The following is a 23693-nucleotide window of genomic DNA, read 5'->3' as shown; positions in this document are numbered from 1 at the left end:
ATTAGCGTAGCCGAAAATGTGATCTGGCATTACCGCCCAATGGAAGTGGAAGGACTTGGAATATAAGCTCCGATCGACATCACCGGTTAGGTGTATCCGGGTCAACCCCACCCCCCAGTAGCACGAACGGATCCACAGTGACGCTGGACCACAATAGGACCATACTGGCCAGCAGATCCCGCTATCTGCGGGAAGAAGTGACCCTAGGTCTCGATCATCTATCGTAGTAATTCTCAGGAGTGTGTTGGCAATCAAACTGCCTGCGACCGCTCTCAGCCAAGGAGGACGCGTCACCCCCAAGGATTGGCTCTAAGCCTATAAGGGTCAGGCTGGGCCTTGGGGGGAACCTCTCGGAGCAGGGGTGAGCAGTGGGGCACTAGCCGGGCAACCAGCCGGTGCCCCCTCAGCACGGGGACCTCCAATCGGGAACGAGGATACCTACGAGCAAGGCTGGGCTTCCGGCCCCGCTCACAACTTATTTGTTCCTAAAAATAGTGGCAAGCTGCGACTATGCATCGATTACTGCCAACTGAGCTCTGTCACCATCAAAGACGCGTACCCCCTGTCGTCTTTGATCTGACAAACAAAGTCCCGGGGCGCATGGTATTTTTTCCCGGTTGATAGAGCCTAGAAGAACCCGTGTACAGAGCCAAGGCAATCGATCATGCACGTGAAGAGAGTGGATGCGCCCTGTCAACATCAGTCATTGGTCAAGACCAACCAAACGGACAATATGGTCTGGGTCAGCAAATTTCCGACCCCGGAGGGAACACTTAATGAACTATAACCCAGTTTCTCGTTTTCCCAGTAGGATACCTCGCAACAAACAGAGAAATCATACGTCAATATTTCATTACAGAGCAAATTATGAACCGAGGCGCGCCGATAACCCCCAAAGGGAAAAATGAATCAGAGCCATCACAGACCAAGTCTTCTTCGCAGAGTGCGCTTGATTCCTTCCTCGCCAAAGCACGCAATATTAGAGACTGGGAGGAAAATACAGCCACCGAGAACCTTTACACGTTTGGGAAGAAGAACGGGGTGTTTAAAAATGACGAGAATCATTTGATATGGCATCTGATCGAAAAACAAACCGGAATTTGGAAGAAATCAGACGATTCTCGAAGCCAGGACGCTTTTGGGCGAAACCTTCTCTCGTGGATGCTGCGAACTCCCGATCTGCTAGAAATCTTCACCACATCCTTCAAAACCGAAAGGCGTGGCAAGAATGACTATTCTAAGCGAATGCCGCTTCACTTTGCGATCGATAAATGCAATCTTGGCTTTATAGCTTGCTTCATCGACATCTATGCCACGTCCATCAAGACAGGGGGCAAAGCTTGGGGATCACTCAAAAATGCCAGCATCATATTCACTCAGCGCGAGGAGTTGAACAAACAAAACCTTCTGCAATATGCGGCAGAGAAGAGATGTCTTTTGACGTCAGCTTTGGTAAAGATCTGTCCCCCTGCGGCACTGATCGATTCAGACGAGAACGGCTACACTGCTTTCCACACTGCTTTGGCCTGGCCTCCAGGAGCAACACAAGATATCACTACCCGCGGCTGGGATATCCCCTCATTTTTCCATTCCAAAGATGTGTTCAATGCTGTCATAGATCGATATGATGCAAATGATATTCTTTGTGAAATTCTGCCCAAGACAAATAATGAAGGCTCGTCTGTATTCCAAGAAGCACCTGTTGATCATGTCGACATTCCCAAGCTGCAAGAGCTCATTTTTGAGAAACTGAAAGACATTTCCAAGGTTAGCACGGCGCTTTATGGAACAGGAAAGGGTAAGTCTTGCATTGCAGCCATGCCGCTCTTCACTAACCTGAGTACTGCAGCTAAGGAGCTGTGCCTCGACATGTCAGACTTCAATTCACCATCGCACAACTTTGAGAAATTTGTGGACAGGCTGATCGAACTGAACCCGTTGAAGGCTTCAGGATCTTCGGAGGGTGACCAGTCCCCGGAAGATTCGAGCTCCCTGGTATTCGAGACATCCCTTCTCTTCGTACACCTTCCCGATCTCAACTACATCAAGCAGCCGTGCTCACCGGAAGTCTTTCGCAAGTTTTTTCAATGGCTTAGCAGGCAGGTTGAGAACATCCGCGAGCTGAAAATCCTTGATAGCACAACCAGTCCCCTAAGCGACTGGTTTTTTTGCAAATTTGTCTCTACCAAGTTTCACATCAGCAAACTTGACTGGAGGAAGTTGGACATAGACCTCACCATTCTTGCAGAAACTGGGGATTACCTAGAGGAACTTACACTATACTCCAGCGGTAATTGGGGCGTTCTCTATCACTGGACCAGTCTAGACGGTCTTGCTCAGTACCCTAAAGTCTCGTCCCTTTTCATCCCGTTCGGATTATCAGACAACTGACTTGCAACCAACAGCTCTCGAAAGTTACCATTCACATTGTTCGGTTAGATACCACGAAGGTGAGCCTGTCTCCTCTATCCTGAAAATCTTAGAATAGCCAGTAACAGAAGTTGGTAAGCAAATATGTGACCAGGAGTACAACCCAACCCACTCCTCGTGCATGAAGCGACATGTGGAAAGGCTCAAAGACAGGGCTAAAGAAGCCCACTACACCCTTGAAGTTCATGTTGACTCTGTGTGGGATTATCAGACCCCTCACAAGGACGAGCCGGAAGATAATTTGCATACTCCCAAGTAAGTTGGATAGGCAGCAATCACTGCCTGAGTACTGACCCTGCTCAATCCAGACATAGATACCTAGCCCACTTCGACAAATATCACACTCAACTCGATAATTTCGCAAACCACTCCGACAATGCGAGGTTGGAGCAAGTGGAGAAATTCAACAGATATTCCAAGCCTCCGAGGAGTCTCAAGGAAGCGGATCCACGGATCAAGGTTGCCATCATTGACAATGGGGCAGATATCAATCGTTCAAATCTTAGGAAGAGGATCCATGCCGGGGTATCATATGTATCCGCTGACAAGGACCAGCCACAACAGCCCCTCCCCTGGTGGATGGTCTCAGACCCCCATGGCACACAGATGGCCTCGTTGGTAGAGAAAGTGAACCCGCACTGTCGGCTTTACATCGCTCGTGTGGGTAAAGGGCGGAACGATATCAAGGGTTATCATGCTGCCAAGGTGAGTTCATCGGGACAGCCCCTCGCCGACGCACCAGTCCATTTTCTGATCACTCATTGCCCAGGCCATTGCGTGGGCCCTAGAACAGAACGTTGACGTCATTTCCATGAGCTGGACCACCACCAAAGAGCATGAAGGGTTAAAAAATGCCGTACGCCAAGCCGCCTACTCCGGAAATCGCCGTGCCACATTGATGTTCTGCTCCACAGCCGATGAAGGCGCGTTCTCTGGTACTATATACCCTGTGCACTACAAGGATCACGTCATCAGAGTAAGCGCAACAGATGATTGGGGATTTCAGACAAGTCAAAGTAAGGGGGATAGTCCAGCCGACGTACTTGTTCCCGGAGAGAAAGCTCAAGCAGGTGGACCTGGATATATCGGTAATACTCAGGATACTGTTTCCGGATCTTCGGTTGCTACGGCTTTGGCTGCTGGGCTTGCGTCTTTGGCTTTGCTGCTCCTCCGAACTCGCAACGGTGAGGACAAGAGGATGAGGGAATTTTACACCAAGCTCGGCATGATGAAAGTCTTCAACAAGATGAGGGCAGAAGAGAATGGTGTGTTGAAGCTGAGCACACTTTTTCCCATTGCTGAAAATCCAGATATGGCCCTCTGGGATATTGAGAACTTTCTAGACTGAACATCGATCATGGTCCGCGCAGAGTTCTGTCCCTGGATGCTATTGCTGTTGCATCTATCAATTGATCAGGTCCTCTTGTCCTTCGGGCTCTTCTAGAAGGCGATTTTCATTTTGATGTTTTTGCCTAGTGAGGTACATCTAGTAGCAGCAATATTCATTTACACTGACCCCTCCCGAGGTCGCAAAAAAAGATAAAGTCCTGGACTGAGTTACAAGTACTAGTAGATACATAAGGTCCATCATAGGATTCAAGTTCAAGGACATGGATAGCACTGAGGTAAATCAATGTGGCCCCGGGCTAGATCACGGTGCGCTCGGACTCGGAACCACGGCGGAGTGGATGCCAGAAAAATATCTATATCCCCGAAGTGATCCCTTCTTACCACCCCCACCTCCCGGAGCCTGAGGTTTCAATGTTGGGTCTTGGTCCTAGAAATTTAGTCTTTCCGATCGTTTGAATGTTGAACGAACTTTGAATTTCGGACTTTTCCAAGTTCAAATGTTGCATACCCCGTGGGTCTGCTGGCAATGGATCTTGAGTAGTAGAGAATGACTTTGGAAGCCCTTAAGGATCCGATCAATGACCAATTTCTATTACCACATTTGTATGATGCCATGTTGAATGAAGCACTATGGTGGCCCTCAATATTCATGAGAACCATGAAATCTTCGCAGCTCCAAAATCCATACCCACGAGAAGTCTAAATCCTTGGATTATTGTTCTACTGCCAAGAAAATGACAGCTGTGTGGGTGGACTCGTAGGCGCGGACAATCGAGATCTGCCCGATAAAACAGAGTTTCGTCAGCCGTGACGTAAACCCAAGCGACATTGGCATTTTTCTTTACACTCGTGGTTTCGCAAACTCTCAAAATTAGAAACAGAAAATTATGGGATTTTGCTAGGCATCAATATTAACTTTCATCAAAGCCTAGTATAAACTTGGTACTAATAGACGTTCCCGTTGCCGGAGCCAGCTTCAGTGTACTATACCGCCGTCAGCTTATCTCTTTAGGTGTCACAAATAATTTCAAAGCCAGGATAATTTGGGGATTCTTTGCTACTGCCGGTTGAGAAAGTACACCCTGGATCAGACTGACTCGGATCTGATGACACTGGTGCATTGATAGTGCTACTAAAAATGTCACAAAAACCTACTTCTCAACCGGAACGAGCGCGTTCTGCCAGCATTCCTTCAAAGCCCAAACAAAAGCCCCCAAGCTATGAAAGCACAGTGGAAGGCAGCCTCGACAACTCGAGAGCAAGTACACGTCGAAAGAGGTCGCGGCATCAACGAAGACAGTACAGCCGAACGGATATTATCGACGGCCTCGACCATACATCGCCTTGCATCTACCACCATGAAGGTCCATTTGACGCCGCGAGTGTGAGACGCAATGCTGTGAAGAAATACAGCCCCCTGGATGCCATGAAGGAGTCAAACGCGGAAGCCTTGAGAGCGACGCCTCGTGAACGCATTATGGACGCCATTAACAGCCATCGCCCACTCGACGGAACAGGGTTTTATCCACCAAACACTATTGGTAGAAATGGGCAACTGTATGAATATGAAGAAGGCGGAAATATGATGAATGAATATGGAATATTCTCACGACAACCAGGCATGGTATGGGCTACTTTCTCCCTTTCGAATTATGTTGGGTACTGACTATTGGATATAGAAGTTCACGGACAAAGCTTTCCAAAATGATCCATTCTATCGTACTTCCACATAGAGTGGCTTCTCGAGCTTTCGGAAGGCCTTAAGCTTGAGACACAATGATCGTGTACATACATAGAACAGGACCTTATTAGGCTATGAGTCGTAAAGCACGCAAATACAGATGCAGATCTCAGATATTGTCCGTGCACCCCGGACAGACGCTCTCAAACTTGGCCGTCAGCTCTGCCCACAGCGTCTTCTGTGTTGCCACCCATCCTCGCCTGTGACGAAAAGGGAGACCCTATACTATATTGTTAAGGCCATTCAACCCCCCACTCGATTTCTCTGCCCCCTAGTTAGCCCCTGATGCGTGCTCCCGCCGCCCGTGGTGCGTCGTTGGTGGTCGCCTACTGTTATGCACAGCTAACTGGTCACAGTGAGTATCGCTCGTAGGGTCTGTATACGTACGTCGAGGCTCGTCCTCAAGTCTCAGTCGCAACCGTACCGATACCGTCGTAAGGCTTTACACAGACTCGGGTCTATAGGCTAGACTCTTGTTGGGCTGTGCCAGGTAGTGCGCCTAGTCAAGCTATACTGAGGATCTGTGTCAAGCGACAAGAGACTCAGGATACCTCTCCTAGTAGGTGGTTTGTCTTAAGTACGAAGCAGGTTGTGAAGTGAACTGGTAGGTTCCAAGTAACAATGTATGATTGAACGCGAAGAACTAAATACAGGTGTGGCAATGACTATCCTTATATACCGTAGTTCCTCCTATCCTGAATGCGGTCGGGTCCTATCCCAGATATGATCCGATCCTATCCTGGATGTGATGCTTCTGACATAATCCTATCCTGGGTAGGATGTATGTCCCGTGATAGTCACGTGATCAGGTAAATTTGTCACTAATATTGATGATATAAGCTAGATAGATCACATGTTCTTAGTAAGCACACAGCATAACGTAATTCACCCCCGAGCGGATAATCCTGGTCGGGCGGATAACCCATCAACTTTAATTAATTCAAACCAGCATAATTCACCCGAAATAACGTAATATTGAATATCTAAGCTATTTAATCAAATTTGGACAATGTGTTCTCTTGTGACCCTGAATATTGCACTCTGAGCATCTTTGTGGCGCCCTAGATCGTCGTTCTTGTGCTTCTGGTTGACCGGTTGGCTGGTCGGATGGAGCTTTAATTCGACTATTTCGATCATTTTGAGCTAGTTCTCGAAGCTCAGCGATAGATAGGCCCTCTAGAGCTGATATCTAGAGCTTAGAACGTGCTTTTTTTGACTCTGTTTTCTCCGCTCTAGCGCGTAAGAGCTGGTTCTTATGAGCTAGAAAAGCTGTCTTTTGCATTATGATTTGGCACGCTTTAAACACCTGATCTATAGCGGAATTAACTGGGCTTGGTGGGCTCTTAGAGCGCTTCTTTAAGAGATTATTAATTAAAGAAGCTTGCTTTAGGAGCTGCTTATAATTTAATGGCGTCTAAGGCTCCCACGCGCTGCTCTAGCTTCCTTGAGATGGTGGTGGTATAGGCGTCTAGAGCTGAATATTAAGCTTTAAAATAACCCGATCTAGGTTATATAGGACTAAGCTAGTTACCGAGAAGCTATTCTTGATCGTTTCTGCTTTAAAAGCTTCGATTCGAGCGTCTGGAAAGGCGTCTAAAAAGTCTAACTTATTAATATAGTTCCGACCTTACCGCATCACGTCCTTAACGCACTTTCCGTACGCACGCTTTAAGATAGTAAAATAACCCACATTAAGAGGTTATAAAAGATATGATAAGTGCGGTGGTATATAGATTAGAATTATATAATTTTAAGAGTAAATTTCGTCGAACTTTAGAGTTAGATAGCTTCTATAACTATTAAGAACTAGAAGTCGATATATCCCCTTTAACCTTGAGGAAGTTAATGGAATAAAGATCTTCTTAAGCTAGTAAAGTCTAATCTCGTCCGAGGTCTATTTATTTAGACTAACCTAAAATTACTAGTCGCCTAGAAGCTTTATCTCTTCAGCCTAGCCTCTAATATAAAGTTTTCCCTTAAAGATAACTATCGGAGGAAGGCTATACCTAGATACGCCTATACACTTAATCGCGGTAACCTATTTACGATTTCTAGGCTATAAAAGAGAGCGTCGACTATAATATTCTACTCTTATAACGACTTTTGCGGTCGCTATTAAGCCCATCGCGAACCCTATCTTATTAAAGTTATAGATATCATCTTTATCGATCCTATACTTTAAAGTCGTCTTTTAGACTAGGTCGAACCATTCTATAATGATCTTTAGGTCCTCGCACTTTACCCGATTATAATTATTGCGTCTTAAGAACCTTATATCGAGTTCTAGGTGTCGTTTAATGTATTTCGTAACCTAATTTTTGCCAACGGTTTAAATCGGGGTCGTTCCGCGTGTCGCGAGTAAGAGATTAGCCATTTCTTAGACCATAGACGGACGTGGTGCTGCTCCGCGTATATTCATGGAGATCACCCATTCTTTAAGCGAATTCTCCTTAATTTCAGTCAATTTAAAGGAGGTTGCGCGTGATTCAACGCGGTTTTGACGTCCATGAAGGCGTGCGTATAACGTTGTATATGGGATATCATATATGAATGATGCTCGATGGATTGATAATTTTTCCTGCTTCTGGATAGCTTGGATAGCAAGTAAGATACGACCTTCTTGAAGCGTCAATTTTTGACGTTTTTGAGAGCGAATTGGTGGCATGGTGGGTGGTTGAAGAAGAACGGACTAAATAATTGACGCGTTTTGGTTGGGTTATCCGCCCGACCAGGATTATCCGCTCGGGGGTGAATTATGTTAGTTAACTGCGAGCACCGAGATAGAAGAAGAATCAGACAGCTGCATATATACGGTCGAACCCCAATTGGTTGTTGATCCACCGCCCTGATTACGTGTTCCGACAAAATACCTTTGGAATGTGTTTCCATCTGGGGTCCAAGTTGATTGGCCCTTCTTTCCACATAACCCCGGCCTAGCGTGTAACTGACGTCCAGGTCCGTAACAGGTGGTAGGTCTTGCGCTTTTGATATAAGCCAGTTTCCAATAAATGATTGCAGTAGCTGACTTCAGTACTGTAGGACTGATGAACAGAAGACACGCACCCAATTTTGCAAGTATTGACAGCCTTCGGCCTGGGGAAATGCTCGTTGATGGGCCCTGAAACTAAAGTACAGTAGCTGGGACAGATCTGGGACTCGAAATACAATACAGAACTACTACGTTTTTAACTACTATATGTACCTTGATTCCAGAATCAATTGTGGGCCTATCTATGATTCAGACACATTTCAAGTTGGCCTACTTTTGGACTGCTGTACCATTCTCGCATGTTGCCGATGGAAAGTTTTGATTGGCTCATCGTTTCTCCTTGCTCCACTTTGGAGTGCCCCTGCTTCTGGGAACCAAGTCCGTAATTCTAGGAGCCAAAAGGTTCCTGGACTCGCTTCAACTGGCCCTAGGAGTGCTAAGCATGTCTCTAGGAACCCAATGAGCTCCTAGGTGGATCTACAAAATTGGACTCGGTGTGGGGGATTATCATGTCATGAGTGATAGATGGCGCATCTGGGTCTCCCCTAAAGGCAAAGTAATCTTATTTTCGCTTCTTTGCCCTACATATTTGTTTAGGCCGGGATAGACAAATACCCTGCGCTTTCCGGCCAGCCATGTAACGATCCGTTGAACCGTGTCCAAGTAGGCTTCGAATCTGGAGATTACCGGAGTGATGGCTCTCGCCAGAGCGGTGGCTCTCACAGGAATGGTCGGTGACTCTTGAGGGCTTGATTACTCATCGGTCCTGATTCCGGATGGCTTTAGCTCAGACAGCCTTGCAATCTCATTGGTGCGTCAAAGAAAGCATGCATCTGGGTATCGCCACCTGTTGCCAGGAACTCTAGATTTGTGTCCAGGAACACCAGACCTGTCTCCTATGATATGACTCTCTTCTCCGATGTTGTGAAGGGGTGCTCCGCACGGTGGGTGGCGTCAGGGTCTAATTTTATCTTTTGTCAAAGGTCTTCCGCCCTTGTGACCGCGATCTCGGTCAGTTTTATCTGCAAGAAATACTGTCGGTAAAGGTAGAAGAGAATCCTAACTGACCCCCCGTAGTTTTACTGGGATGGCGCTTTCAAGGAAGCTCTAATATTTGCCAAAGACCGAGCAAAAATAGTAGCTTAGGTGTCTGGTCCAAGATTGTGCCTTTTTTGCCTGGGGTCCCTGGCGACGGGCCTGGGGTTCCTAGAGACGGACTCAATGATTGATTGATTCATTCATTCATAGACTGTCCCAGCCGCCCTAAGGCGGCTATGCAGCATTCATCTATATGTACAGGTGTCCCCGTCTTTGCTTTCAGATAACAAGCCGTCCCTCCCAGAACTGCTTCCTTCTTCCGCTCCGGCCGGTCGGCCCCCACTCATAATCTAATGATTGTTCTGCGTCTATGTACTTTCCAGGCCTTTCCTGGCCCTCCTCTTCTTCTATATGCCAAAAATCACTCGTCTTCACTATGTGTATTTTAGTACCGTGGATGGTACTGCCCGGAATTGTCCCAGCAGTCCAGTCCTCAAGATCATCTTTGCTGCTTGTACTGCCATTGACGGGCTACGGTGAATGCGTTTGATCTCGATGCATGGGGCCCTGCCTGCCCACATTCGATGTCGTTCGTCCGCCCAGTTTCGGCACTCGAGGAGGACGTGCCGTACGGTTTGCGACCCGTGGCCGCATTCGCATTGGTCGGAGTCGGACTTGTTGATGGCGTGAAGGTATGCGCGTAGGCCGATCTTGCCCGTGCGTATCTGTGTGTGCCAACATGTGTGTCAAGTATTGCCTTCCCTGGCCTTACCCCGAGCCTAAAGAGCTCCCTACCGTGCTTGGCATTCTCCTAGGCCGTGTCCCACTCGGCTCTTCTCGCTCGACGGATGATGGACTTGGTGGTTGCCATGAGTGTTCGTAGAGAGTCTGCTTCTGGCGGCCGTTTAGTGTTCGCTCTCGTGCTTAGGTTGCTTCTAGTGGCCTCTTTCGCTACTTGGTCGGCTGCCTTGTTACCTGGCACTCCGACGTGTGCTAGAATCCATCGGAACTGTATTTACCACCCCTGGCTCCGAAGCTCTTCGACTGCTCGGATAGCCTCGGCTAAAATGTATTGTCTGGATAGGTGCTTAGGGTTCCGAATGGCTTAGATAGCGGCTTGGTTATTAGTGAATATAATGGCGCATCTGTCCGGCGGGAGGTATATTAGCGGTGTGTCGAGTATTATCTATAGTGTAAGAACGAGACCTCTGAGCTCCGCCGTGTATACCGTGGAGGTCCTAGTCTAATTACTAGTGATTAGAAGGCTTAGGCTGGATGTTTTTACAATGAAGAGGTAGCTCTGTGTGTTAGATGGGTATTAATAACTATGCGTAATTATATAGAATTTCAGTAAGATATGATGATGTGCTGAACTACATATTTAGTGAATACAGTATATATTATTGATGGTGTAGGCCCGAAGACTGATTCAGGAAATACCTTCCAATGACTAGGTACATAGTGTATTTAAGACTTTCGCACCCCTAGCAATGGATAACTTTTTGTCAGGGTCTGATTTTATTTTTATCGACTATAAATACCTCGGATTGCTTCGATATTCCTTTCTTCCTTCAACTAACTCTCACTTACTTCTGGAACTCCTTGATACCAACTGAGTTTTGAATGGCCATGAACTCAGAGGAAATAGTCTCCTCGCTCATTGGTAAAATCGAGTGATTTTGGTCTCTCACTTCCGCCTCCATTGAGAGAAACTCTCCCAATGAATCCCATGTCGCTGTCTCATCAATTCGTTCAACCCCTTCCAAGTTCTCCATGATGTGAGTTTGGTAAAGTGAGGTTAAGGTCCGGATTAGAAGGGAGGGAACTGAATCGGATGCAGAGTGTGTGTGGAAGAAAAAGAGAGAAAAAATGAAGTGATGATCAGAGAAGAGATAGACCACTTGACTTTGACGAATCGAGGTGATGACAAGACGAAGTTTCAACTCCCCACAAAGATTGCTTTAAATATGCGCAGTTTGTTTTTAACAGATACAAAGGGCTGATACAGAAGTAACGATAATTGCTCACAATCGTCAACAGTAAACAATATCTCTTCAAGCGTCCATATTGCCCACCATCACTCAGAAATCAGGAGTGTCGGGTCGGTCCACAATCTGGTCCTACCAAGCTCCCAGATCTTTCCTTATCCGTGGTTCGCATGACAGTACGCTGTCTACTTCAGTCTACCCCTACTCTGGTGATTCTCGACATCTCACAGATACACGCGGTCAGAGTTCGAGGTATCTTACCTTAAAACGGGACAATTACGGGGACCCTACCGACGGTTCTTGCTACGGCTAGATGCGGCCACGAAAAATCTGGTGATTCCCGTTGAGGTGATCGTCGATAATGTGCCTGGTGCAGCAGATGTGTTGGCGATGTTGGACTCTAATGTCACCTCTCGTGGCGAAGTCCGAGTGAACACTACCCCACAGCAATGCATTGCGATTCTCGAAGACAGGACATCTCCGACTTTTTGCTGATTTACTCACTGAAAATATTCAACTCAAAGAAGAGGAGGGTAATAGAGACCATATTCTGCAAACTCCTAAGGGTCTGATCCCGCGAGGGCGCAAGAACGCCAAAGCAAACTTAGCCCCTACTCCAAAGGAAAATATGCCCGGAAGTTTTATAGCCACGACACAAGATGCTTGATCATCAAGTTGGTCGGGGGGGGGGAACCACGAATCGGCCCTCCGAAATCTCGACAAGGAATTTATGATTGTGTTAGGCCTTTCCAATATGGAGCATACAATCTCGGCTCTTGGGGTACGCGCATAAAAGGCAATACGTGTTCAAAAGAATCGAATGGCCAGTGGATACCGTACATTAACCCATCCGCATGGCCGTCGGTTGCCATGGAAGCTGGAGTGTCGGAATCTTTCAATAAACTGAAGGCCGACGCGGAGTGGTTGTTGGCAAATTCGGGAGGTCAGGTGCGCCTGATTATTCTCATTTCCATCGATCGGACATCGCCCAAGATCAGATATCAGACATCGGTCCTAAATCCCATAACCCCGAGCCTACGCCGGAAACGACTCTGATTTCCCCCGATGATCCGGCAATCAATAGTGCAATCCCGCGCTCCTGGCCAGCAAAACACCGCTCCAATCACGACAGATCCCCCACAACCTCTTCACATCCGATTTGACGAACTAGCGAGGCAGTATTCCAAGACAGAAGGTTAATAAGTCCGGTTGCTCTTAGTTCTCTCTATCCCCAATGGAAATTTTACATTCTTGCCTTTCTATGCAGAGTGTATATCGCAGTCGTATCTTTGTTCGGTCTGTGGACTATGTTCTCCGTGCTCTGTGAGTAGAGGAGGAGAAGTGTTGTGTGTGTGTTGTGTGTGTGTTGTGTGTGATTCTTTGTTTCACTAGTTCTCCAGTCCCTGGTTTCCGCTGAGCAGGACCCAGATTTCCCAATTGTTCGACTCGAGTGGATCTCCCGATGCGTGTGGCAGTCTCAAAGCTTATGATCTCACAGTTTGTTGTGACTTGCAAGCCAGGTATTTTCAGTTATCCGCTATTAGCTGCTGGTTCCATTCTTATAGGTATTTGTATTCCTATATCTTGTGTTTCCCAGTTTCGACTTCAGAACTTTGTGTCCCGGCGTTTCTTACGCCTTATACCCGACTTATCCAGGCCGCTTCTTGCGGTGCGATTTTCTCGTGCGCCTCGAGCAACGATAACTACGCGGAAATCGTGCTGCGTTGCTATGGATCTTACCGTCTCAAATGACAACGGAATCGGAAACCATTTCGATAATAACCAGAACCAAAAGGGAGTGCAGAATGAGTTGGCCAACTTCCTTAGTTCACTTTCCTGAATACGGGGATGTGGGGGCATTTACGACCCGTCCAATCACAGCAGGTAGAAATGAAGCCCGAGGGTTCTATACTCGTGATCGCCCCCAACCCAACCTCGACGTAATATTAGTTCGACTAGGAAAACACCTTGATGATACAGATGATAATCAAGTCATATATTCTCTTCTATCCTCTGCTAGTTCTCACCATATCTCATCATCTTTCCTGCAGAGGCACCGGAACGAAGAGAACAATCCCAGAACAAGTACGCGACACCGGAAGCTCTTCAGGATACCAATCATCCTAATCTGCAATGTGGACATCTCTATTATCCCAGCCTCCATTTACAGCACCCAGCAAGGCTGTGATGAGCGCTGCACCCCTTTGCTGGCTTTACCGGCTTCTCGTCGAGGGAAGCCACGCCCCCCAACCCGATGGGAAAAGACCACCAAAATTGTCCCTGGACGAGATTGAAGTGTCTTTGGAAGACTTTGAAAGACGATGGGGCACGCATGAATTCCATACGGACACACGGCCCGAGCCAGAAATCGTCACCAAGATGACAGAAGCTCTCGCTCACGGAACACTCAAAGACATGGCGCGGATCTTCCATCAAACGTGTCCTGGAGACTGGGATCTAGACATGAATGTGGCACTCGGTGAAAAGTTGCAGGCATACTACGAGCGCAATGAAGGCAAAGAACATGCACCGATGCTAGCAGCGACGATACGTTTTCGATGGGAGATGGGGCTTCTCGCGGATTACCTGGTTAGCCTGTTTGGCCTTCCAATACCTTGCAACGAGGTTTGCGCTCTTTGGCATCAAAAGTCCTGGCAGTATGCCATGGAAAAGACGAATACTACTTGGCGAGTACGTTGGGATAAGATAACGAATGCCCTTGGCAGGTCTTTTGATGTAATCCCTCGTGAGGACCAGGGTCCGTTGTTCTATCGCCCGCCATGGTATTTCACCGCTGCTCTCGTTGAAGCTGATAAGTCCGAGGACGAGATTTTGACTATCGTATCTGCCGTTTGCGAGTTTTCGGAGATTTTGAAGGAGTTTCATTATGAGGACTACGAGTATTAGTACTTGATGCCTTGACTCGGCTGGCATGGAGAGGCGGTCCCTATCACTTTATAATGTAGCTTTCTGTAACGAGTCCACTGCGAGATTGAGAATGAATCAACTATTGTTAAGCAATACCATGGGCACCTGGAGGATGGCCTAAACCACAATGTAAGGCTGTCTTCAAGAGTAGGCTGTAAAGAAGTTCGATAACTCCTATCTGACTTCATTCCTTCTCTCCCAGATGCTAACTTGCCATTTTCGTTTCAATTACGAACTTCGAATCTCGCTTTCAGGTCCCATCCTTGTTCCATCGCTTTGAACTTTGAACCTGTTTCGCTCTCTTTCAAGTTTCATGGTTCGATAAGTTGCTTTAAAGGCCGCCCCTGACTCAGTCAGGTGCCATTCGAACTTGATTGTCGGACTGTAATCCACACATCTAATGTCTTCGCCTTCTATCTTGGTCCAAACCTTATTTGGCGTGAACCAGCTGTCGCACATACTGCAAACCATCAAGCTCGGTGACAAGTCAGACTCAATCAAGACTTGGCCATTAAGCATCAATCATAGACCTTTGTGACTCGGGGATTGTTCTATATGGTATGTAGGGACAAGCTGTGGGTTATAACGACACTGGGCATGCAGTGAAGAAGCACTGACCTCGAAAGGATTAGGCCATAAAGTGGATTGGAGGATAATACCCCTTGGCTGATACTAGTATACTAGTGGCATAAGGTAAAGGGAGGGCGAAGGAGCACCAATCGAAGAGCAAATCTGTTGACTCTACCTTTTGTTATGTGTTATGTGTTGAGACAAGCTCATCGCATACTTCAGGCTTCACTCCAGGTGTCGACATGTTGATAAATCTTTCCGTCTCTCTCTTTTTCACAAATTCTCAATTCATGAACATCTTCTGACCTTCTTATTCTGCGTAGTCATTAGGTTTTCTGTAGTGAAAGCATTTTGTATCTAACATTGCTGGTATAGGCATTATGAAATGCTCGCAATAAATGGTTGATGAAGTAAATTAACTCATTTGAGTCTCTATCCACAATATCCATTGCATAAAAATGACTTAACTTATCCTTCCTGTACAGTACTATGCAATTGTAGCTATTATCCACCCCCAAACCAAAAGTTATAGCCTAATTACACACATCCCGCACCGTAAGCAATAGAATAAACTTATACCTAACACCCTTCTCAAACCCCATTTGACCATGTGAAACTTTGGAAAATCCAAAATTGATTGCCGCGATAAGATTAAGTTACGATAAATTAAACTATTGGCTAACTGCTCGGGCCAACGGGCCTTCCGCTCGATCGCGGGAGTCTCCCCTCCCGTCTCCCGAACATATTCAGATTAGCTTAGCCCTAAATACTACCCTTGTCGCGTCAGCCCTATAAAGACCCTTATGATATCAGGAGCGGGATGGTCCATCCCCGCAAATCTGAATGAGTTGCATTGTCTCGGGTCGACTCGAATCTTGATCTTTAGGGCTGGGATTTGCGTCTGGGGACTGTTGGATCGGAATCTAATCGGGCGAAAGGCAGGGATTACGTGAATACGAGGATTATCTTGAGTGGATACGAAAGTATAAAAGTTATGCAGGACTTGATTTGAGCGCGATCGAGCTCAAGCTCGAGTAGACGAATATAGATAAGAACATAACATGTAGATAAAAACTAAGAGTGATCAAACAGCCTTCCCAGTGATAAGCAATAACGCAGGAACAAGACGCAGTTGCAAAAATGAGAAAAACAGGAGTGCAAAAGGAGAAAAAAACGGTAGCGAAGAAAACGTGAAAAGTTGACACAGCCGACCGTCTTTTTATCAGAGACAAATTCGCAGAAAACCCAAAGCTTCAAAGAGATTGCCTGCCGCATAATATAGGATGTACGAGAAACATGAGCATAAACGCAAAGGGACGCGAAATGATGGGAACCAAACTAGAACGCAAGTGGAATAGTCAAATAGCCGCCCGAGATTGTAAAAAAAAAAAAAAAAAAAGTATGGGGCCACTTGTGATCTCCAATATGGTGTATCACAAGGGACGGGAAGAAACATGTGGATAGGGACCGGTTCGTGTATGCATGGAACCGATGGTCGAGCGCTAGGGCCTGCTGGGTGGACCCAGGTCGTCATCCGAGAATGTAGCTATCCTTCCCGAAGAAAGATAGCGATCTCGATGAACCAATAACGACAAAGGTGAGTTCCCGGCACGATCTGCAGAATGCAAACGTGCAGAGAGACACATCCTCCAAGGCTGCTCGGACCCCTTCACAATTAATCCGAAATTCAAGGAGAAACGAAATGTATGAGTGAAACAAGGAAATAATAAAATCGTATGCCGATATCAGACCAAGGTCTGGGAAATTCGGTGCTTCAAAGTTCGTGCGGCTCGTAAAGCTCATGATTCCGCGTTTCGTGTGGCGTCGTGTCGGATCGGGACACAAAATTTGGACGATTTCATCGTTTGCCGGAATTCTCGCCCTCCAGGTCAAATTTTCGTGATTCCGAGTAATCTGAGACAAACCCCAGTATCATTCCTGGTGTTTTTTCCGTCCGGAGATATCATGCAGAAAAATAGTTCCCTCGCATCCGCAGGATGACGATTGTCGAAAGGGGGTGGGAGAATTCCAGAGAAACTCTCTCGGCAGGAGACGGAGCCAGAGAAAGAAAAGAGAAAATAAAAAAGAAAAATGAAGGCACAGATCCTACCGGATTTTGCCGACCCAGCCACGATACCTCTAGGTCACCATTATCCTCAACATATGGTGCTCCCTAACCGTGTGGCCAGCACACGGATCATCCCTTTGAAATCCCCCCGCATTCTCGTCGCACGCGTCTCTTCTCCACAGGCCTCGAGTTTGAACACATCCTGCGAGACCCCAAGTAACGCTGAAAATGTTTAGATACCGGGTCCACCGGGTCCGCCGGGTGGGCCAGGCTGGCCATGTTGACCATGTTGACCAGGTGCGCCGGGTGGGCCAGGTGCTCCATGTTGGCCAGGTGCGCCGGGTGCACCGGGTCCACCAGGTCCACGGCGGTCAAGCGCATTGAGCATGTTGTTATCGGCGGGGCTGCGAGTGTGGGGATCGCCGGGGTTTAGCATGTCGCGCACGTTCAGACCCGCACGAGCGGAGCCGCTGGGTGTTGAAGCTGAGGTTGAAGGAGGTGGAGTGGGATTACTTTGTGGCGGCATAATGGGCGGGAATGGTGAGCCGTGGGGCGAAGAAGAATGGCGTGCTTCGTAGCCGTAGGCAGAGGGCGAGCCACGCCGATCTTGCGGGTGAGGAGCATAGTAGGGGCTAGGGGTCTGGTATCCCGGGAGGGACCCGGCGGGGGTAACGGGAGCAAGATTTGTCGGATCGGGATAAGCGGGTTCAGATCCCGAGCCTCGTCGACCACCAGGTTGTCTCTACAAAAAACAAGTTAGATCTCAATTCCGTATTTCTTGAATAAGGGAATGACTGCCTTACCGGATCCGGCATCGACGATGCAAGGGGGGGGCCATAGTGCTGCGGGTACATCCCTTGAGGCGGCGGCAAGGTAGTTTCCTGTTGCTGGTGAGGAGGCAGAGGCTGTCCATGGGCTCCGTAGAGCATGGGGGTACCAGCACCACGGGGCGCTGGTCCTGCGTTGCGTAGATGAGGGTAGGCGGCATGTGCGGGGACAAAGGCTTGCGCCTGTGACGAGACGGGTGTGAACATGCATTCTTGGTTGAATCGCACGCAATTAGTACAACGCCCATCCGATGAGCTTTCGAATCCGGAGCAACGAATCTGTCGAGGCTTCGTTAGCTCTGATCGCCTCGGATTTTGCTAAATCTCCCCCCACGTACCTTCCGTCGGCGACAGTAGCGACAGGCAATTGCCGTTCGTTGGCGCGGTGCTGCAGCCTGGTAGACGACTCCAGGTTGTCCATAGGGATCTTGAGGGTAGCCTGGTGGTGGTGGAGGCAAATGATAAGGATCTTGTCTTGGGTGATGAACAGCCGCCATGGTGGGAGGAGGGTATTGCGATTGCGGCGGAGGTGGAGGATAGTAGCGTTCACCGTCGGGAGGAGGATATTGCCCCGGATACTTCAAAGACATATGAAGGTCAGATTTGGTGCATTGTAGGCCACCACCATGTTCCTCTATATTCAACATACCTGAGGCTGCTGCTGATAGGGATCGTCGGGATTCCAGTTAGGTGGGTATGGTGGTCCTGGTGGTCCTGGTGGTCCTCCTTGTCCTCCTTGGCCCGGTCCCTGCCCGGGGGGCGGTTGGCCTGACATTTGTGTGATTTTGGAGGGAAGAGAGAAGAGGGGGAAAGTAAGAAATGAGAAAACAAATGAGACGAGTCAAGGATACAGGGATGTGACGTCGGGTTATGAATGGGGGGAAAGGTCAAGTCACGCCAGCATAGCGCAGGGGAAGAAAAAAGGAAAGATCCAATCTGGGTCCCGAAATGCGATAGTGCAGAACAAGGAAGAAAAAGGAAATCAAGGGGCAAGAAGAAAAAAAATAATTAAAAAAGAAAAGAGCCTCGGCGTTGACTATGACGTGAGCAGAATAGTCCTATAGAAAAAAAGGGCAGAATACCAATCAGAGTCAAGTCGAGGTAAAAAATGAAAAAGAATGAAAAAGAAAAAAGAACTCAATTTTCTCATTGGTAACGGAATTTTTTATTTTACGTAGAAACGCGGTGGAGCCCCGGGCAGCGCGGGCTAAAGCGGCGCCAACTGACCCAGGATCCATATTGACGGACCCTCTTGAGACCTCAACACTCTTGGAACTCAGCTGCGAAGGTCCGTGGAACCGAGAACGGTGTGGCAAGGGATATCTCATCCCTTAGTGAACTAGTTACTCCCGAAAGTCTAACTCCAATCCTTCCTTAGCCCCCATTTAGTTCCCCTCTCCCCCACAGGACTAAGAGAGTCGGTCAAAGGTGTAATCAATAAACTGCGAGATCCTCCCGAAGTGTGACATTTTTAATTTCTTTATTGTTTGAAATCGTCTGCAATAAAGAATAAATTAAAACGCAAAGCGATACAAGAAGTCCAGGTGACCCGGAAGCCGTGGAATAAAACCCCTGCCCATGCGATTTGGAGGTGGATCGTCATTCCTCTCGTCGCACAACCGCAACCGGCCCCGCGGAACCAGGATCCTCTACCATGGCGATGGGCGCGGGTCGGGGCGAATCTGCCTGCATTAATCCATTGCAACCCAATACCCCCCACCGCATGCTGGCTAATAAGGAAGCAGGAAAAATGCCATGTTAGTTAAAAAATTATTAATCAAGTGGAAAGCAAGACAGATTTTTTTTTTTTTCAAGATAATTAATGGATGGAAAACAAAAACAAGAAAAAAAAAATTATATAAAAGTAAAAGTAAAACTAAAACAAGAGAAAAAAAAAAAGATGTGGCATATCTTCTCCGGGCCATGTACAGGGCGCTACTGCAAGTACTACTGAACATCCCCTCGCCCAGTCGAGAGCGGTGTGCGAGGTGGCGATCAGACTTCAGCTGAACATTTCGAACACAAGTGGAGACTTCTCAGCTTTCGCCACTTATCGATACGAGAGTCTGGTGACGGAGAGCGGAGCCTGCTCTCTTCCTACCCGGGCCCGAACGGCTGGTTTGGGTTCGGAAGGCCCATCAAGAGCCAAGGTAACCTGCATTAGCGCCGGCTGGCAACTGACAGGGGGCGGGTTCCTTGTTGGAGGGGGCCACAACCACGTTGTACGGGTGTCTCCATCATCTGGAAATAATTACAGTTACTAGAGGATACAGGTCACCGCTAATCCCCGGGGACCCACCGTATCTTTGGAAGGAGGTGGGGACACTCGGTTCCTTGGAAACAACGTTTGTGATTTCATAGAAAGAAGCGGGGACATTAGATTAAATTAAATTCCCTTACTTTATTTCGAACGGAGGTCAGTGTACCGCTGTACCAGAAGGGTAGGTACTTTCTACCTACTGTCGGCAAGTACAGTATACCTCAAGTGGTAGTATCCCCCCGGGCGAACTTTTGGCCTCGGGGTACTTGTCCCACGGGCCGCTCCGGCCTTCCCGCCGATCTCATGCATGTGTTCAACAAACAAGGAAGAACAAGGCTCGGGATGATTGCCTAACTCTGATCTATTATCTTACGACCTGTGGATATTATCTTTTCTTTTTTTATTCTGGGTTTATTTTTCTTTCAGGTTCTAGGTCCGGGAGTCTAGAAATTAATCTGGGTCTTGCCACGTTTTTCGTTCCCTGTTTTCCCTGGTGAACCCAATCGGCGCTTGCATTCCCGTCCGCGTCTTTCCGTCCGCTGAACTCCACTTTGTTCTGGCGTGGCCTTTGCTCACCTACATTTAGCGTACCAGACTTTGAGACGGAGTACGGAGCAAAACCTCTTTTTTTTTGCGCTTTTTCTTAGGGGATCCACACTCGACCCAAACTCCCTGGCCACTCGATGCGGTTTGTCCTAGGGACGCGCTAGTTCAGCTGGATCCAATGGAAGGACTGAGCGCTGACTTTAGGGATCCAACCCCGACCGGTGGTGCAGGCTACGACTTTTTTTCTTTCTTTTTTTGTGGTTTTGTTTCGTATCGGCAGGGATTTGTTTATTTCTATTTTTTTCTTTTTTTTTTTTTTTTTTTTTTTTTTTTCTGCTCGGTGTTCAAAGTGGACTCGTCGGGTTTCATTTTATATTAGCTTACCTGTTGTTTGGTTACCTATAGATGAATTTTTGGCCCCCAAGACAGGAATAGAGGGGCCCGCCCCTCTTCTCCTTTCTCTTTCTCTCACTCTTTCCTAATTTTACCCACACGGGAGCGCGTCTATCAGGATGGAGCCCGTCGGGCACTAATAGGCGCAGCCCGCTGCAGCCCGCATGGCACGACGGTCACGGGAACACGGGCCTATGACGAGACGGGATCTGACGTGGCGAGCTGGATTTAGCAGGGTTTAAGTGGCAGTGCACCAGTCGTGTGATGGGTCGAGGGCATTTAGGACTGGCGGTGACACCGTAGGATTGGGATTTTGACTCGGAGCGAAAAATAAAAAGGAATTTTTAATTATTGATTATTTATTCTTTTCCGTTTGAATGTTTGTCGTACAGGACGGGTCGATCACATTGCTTTTTCCCTCTTTTCCTGCTGCTAACCGATGCATGAGCGATCTGACACCCATCTGCACTCTTTCACGGTCTTTCACATAAGGTCAGAAAATAGCAAATACGGCCTAGTCCCATACCTGTCTTTTTAATGAAAATAGTATTAATTTTCTCAATCGTTTCAACGAGCCAAGGAGATCTTGTCGATGAAAATGACCTCACACCGTTAATTTAATCAGCCGTGGTTGGAAGTGAACGGCCCTCCAAAAACCACAGGGCTGACGGAGTGACTAGGGATCGTGACCATGTCTGAAGCTAAAATTCTATTCTGCCGAGGGTCAGCAAACAACTCAAAATGATCGAAGAACCGCTCAGATCCCGGGCTTTGGGCAGCAAGGTCTCGGTTATGCATTGCGCCTGCATGGGGCATGGGAGCATCATCTGTAGCCCGTGGCAGGGGTTCCCCAGGTGCCTTGACGTGGCTGAGTAGGATGCGGGCTGGACGGGATCGGGTGTTCCCATTGGGCGGGTGCATTGTATATCGCATATTGTGAACAGGCTGTAGGAGCCAAAGCATGTCAACTGAAATGAGATCCGCTGATTATGTGGGCTGATGTCATTCTTCATTTACTGATCGATGATGCTTTTTTTTTGCATGTTGGTATAACTTTGGGGACAACCTTGGAACAGGACTTTGAGTCACAAGATACACAAATGGTTGTCGCCATTCAAATTCCTGCCGTTTTACAACGGGCGTCCCAGTCAAAGCAACTTGGACAGACCAGGTGTCACGTTTAGGGCTCTCTACTGGCTGTCGTTTACGACCAAAACACCCCTTTACCCAACCACAATTCCATCGACAATCCCCATCTCAACATCGAATCAACCTTTGCTGTCAAGCTAAGCTACTAACCCCATCAAGGCTCCAAACTCAGCCAAATAACACCTGACGCACAGACAAGTCGCAAATTTGCGACAAACATACCCAGACCGATGCGCTCTGGAAGCATCTCCATTTTAACCAACCCGATCTACATGAAAAGCTATTCCCACAGAATGCAAAGCAGCCGAGCGAAGGGTTAGTTTCATTGCAACACCGACAATTCAACTCATCATTGCCTTGCCCAGTCGGTCATTATCCGAGTCCGATGTGCGACGATTACTTCGGATCTGGTTCTGGTTGGCCACTACAAAGAAGACTATCGCCTCGGTTGATCACAATCAAGATCATTACTTCTCCCTATTTCCCCCCTTACTCCACCGAACACTGCATACTGTACAGCAGGTGGAGTTCTGCATGCTAGATAATGTACTCGCTGTATGCACTACCCCCTACATTACACTCAATGTAATGCACACGCACATGCACATATACATGCACATCAATCAGGCATCTATACTTGCAGCGATAACCATCTCCCACCAGTGCAGCTACCAAGAAAAGCTAAACACAATACATCCACATCCGCAGCCACATTCGCCCAAATCAAATCATATCATATCCAAAACTCATACATTGTGTACATTCGCTACTCACCGGGACTCAATCCCAAGAAAGCGGTCCCCATCCGAACATCCTCCATCCATCCGATCCCAAATCGGGATCAAGTTAAGCCCTTTCCATACCAGGAAGGTGCTCAGTGTCTACCATTGAATTCCTGGTACTGGTACAGATGGCGAACTCTGGTACTGGAACGCGGCGGAGTCCCGACCCGACCCAATCCAATGCCATCCACACGCGCGAGATGGAGTCATCCAAGGTTTCGCCTAGCGGGCATGCCCGACAACGGGCCGAACGCGGCGCGCGGGCGCGGGCGCGCTTGCGGTGGCAACATTACACGGCAGTATGGTTCGGGACTGATTCCATTTTTCCTTCCATGGATCCATTCCAATACTTCATCATTTCTAGTGCGTGGTTTTTTGGGGGGTCTGGTGGGGATGAAGTTTTGAAATGGGAAATGGAGTCTTGATTTTTTTTTTTTCTGGTGCCATTCTGGAACTTTGTGGGTTTATGGGACTGACCCGGTTTTTGGGAGTGTAGGTTTGGCCTTTCTATTGGTAGCATTCGTATTCGGTCCGTTGTGCTCCTGTTCTATTTTGGAGAGTTACGAGGTGACTTTACTGTAGTGTCGCGGATTGGAGCCCGTTCTTTCAGTAGAATGATCGGATCCTGTACTCC

The 23693-nt window shown here is 47.8% G+C and overlaps 8 protein-coding genes across 8 annotated transcripts; 4 read left to right on the top strand and 4 right to left on the bottom strand.

Annotated features, from left to right (window-relative positions):
• Positions 1 to 867: 867 nt before the first annotated feature.
• N7484_001074 (uncharacterized protein) lies at positions 868 to 2391 on the top strand (the record flags this gene model as incomplete). The annotated part of the gene is made up of 1 exon (XM_057111494.1): positions 868 to 2391. The coding sequence occupies one exon, from the start codon at positions 868 to 870 to the stop codon at positions 2389 to 2391; it is 1524 nt and encodes a 507-aa protein (XP_056976231.1).
• Positions 2392 to 2551: 160 nt separating this feature from the next.
• On the top strand, positions 2552 to 3778 carry N7484_001073 (subtilisin-like protein; the record flags this gene model as incomplete). The annotated part of the gene is made up of 3 exons (XM_057111493.1): positions 2552 to 2685; positions 2739 to 3135; positions 3200 to 3778. The coding sequence occupies 3 exons, from the start codon at positions 2552 to 2554 to the stop codon at positions 3776 to 3778; spliced, it is 1110 nt and encodes a 369-aa protein (XP_056976230.1).
• Positions 3779 to 4918: 1140 nt separating this feature from the next.
• On the top strand, positions 4919 to 5513 carry N7484_001072 (uncharacterized protein; the record flags this gene model as incomplete). Its single annotated transcript, XM_057111492.1, has 2 exons — positions 4919 to 5404; positions 5460 to 5513. The coding sequence occupies 2 exons, from the start codon at positions 4919 to 4921 to the stop codon at positions 5511 to 5513; spliced, it is 540 nt and encodes a 179-aa protein (XP_056976229.1).
• A 4469-nt stretch (positions 5514 to 9982) lies between these two features.
• N7484_001071 (uncharacterized protein) lies at positions 9983 to 10355 on the bottom strand (the record flags this gene model as incomplete). Its single annotated transcript, XM_057111491.1, has 2 exons — positions 9983 to 10273; positions 10344 to 10355. 2 exons carry the CDS (start codon positions 10353 to 10355, stop codon positions 9983 to 9985), a joined length of 303 nt encoding a protein of 100 aa, XP_056976228.1.
• A 4-nt stretch (positions 10356 to 10359) lies between these two features.
• On the bottom strand, positions 10360 to 10610 carry N7484_001070 (uncharacterized protein; the record flags this gene model as incomplete). Its single annotated transcript, XM_057111490.1, has 2 exons — positions 10360 to 10541; positions 10568 to 10610. Coding segments are annotated over 2 exons (225 nt in total), but the record flags the coding sequence as incomplete, so codon positions are not given.
• A 524-nt stretch (positions 10611 to 11134) lies between these two features.
• N7484_001069 (uncharacterized protein) lies at positions 11135 to 11323 on the bottom strand (the record flags this gene model as incomplete). The annotated part of the gene is made up of 1 exon (XM_057111489.1): positions 11135 to 11323. One exon carries the CDS (start codon positions 11321 to 11323, stop codon positions 11135 to 11137), a length of 189 nt encoding a protein of 62 aa, XP_056976226.1.
• A 2346-nt stretch (positions 11324 to 13669) lies between these two features.
• Positions 13670 to 14443, top strand: N7484_001068 (uncharacterized protein; the record flags this gene model as incomplete). Its single annotated transcript, XM_057111488.1, has 1 exon — positions 13670 to 14443. One exon carries the CDS (start codon positions 13670 to 13672, stop codon positions 14441 to 14443), a length of 774 nt encoding a protein of 257 aa, XP_056976225.1.
• A 2891-nt stretch (positions 14444 to 17334) lies between these two features.
• Positions 17335 to 18704, bottom strand: N7484_001067 (Zn(II)2Cys6 transcription factor domain-containing protein; the record flags this gene model as incomplete). Its single annotated transcript, XM_057111487.1, has 4 exons — positions 17335 to 17844; positions 17906 to 18208; positions 18268 to 18507; positions 18579 to 18704. The coding sequence occupies 4 exons, from the start codon at positions 18702 to 18704 to the stop codon at positions 17335 to 17337; spliced, it is 1179 nt and encodes a 392-aa protein (XP_056976224.1).
• Between the last annotated feature and the right edge of the window lie 4989 nt (positions 18705 to 23693).

This window comes from Penicillium longicatenatum (genome assembly GCF_028827895.1).
Source record: "Penicillium longicatenatum strain IBT 33135 chromosome Unknown contig_1_segment0_segment0, whole genome shotgun sequence".
Classification (NCBI taxonomy): Eukaryota; Fungi; Ascomycota; class Eurotiomycetes; order Eurotiales; family Aspergillaceae; genus Penicillium; species Penicillium longicatenatum.
The sequence above is the reverse complement of the archived record's forward strand: the minus strand, read 5'-3'. Positions and strand labels throughout refer to the sequence as shown.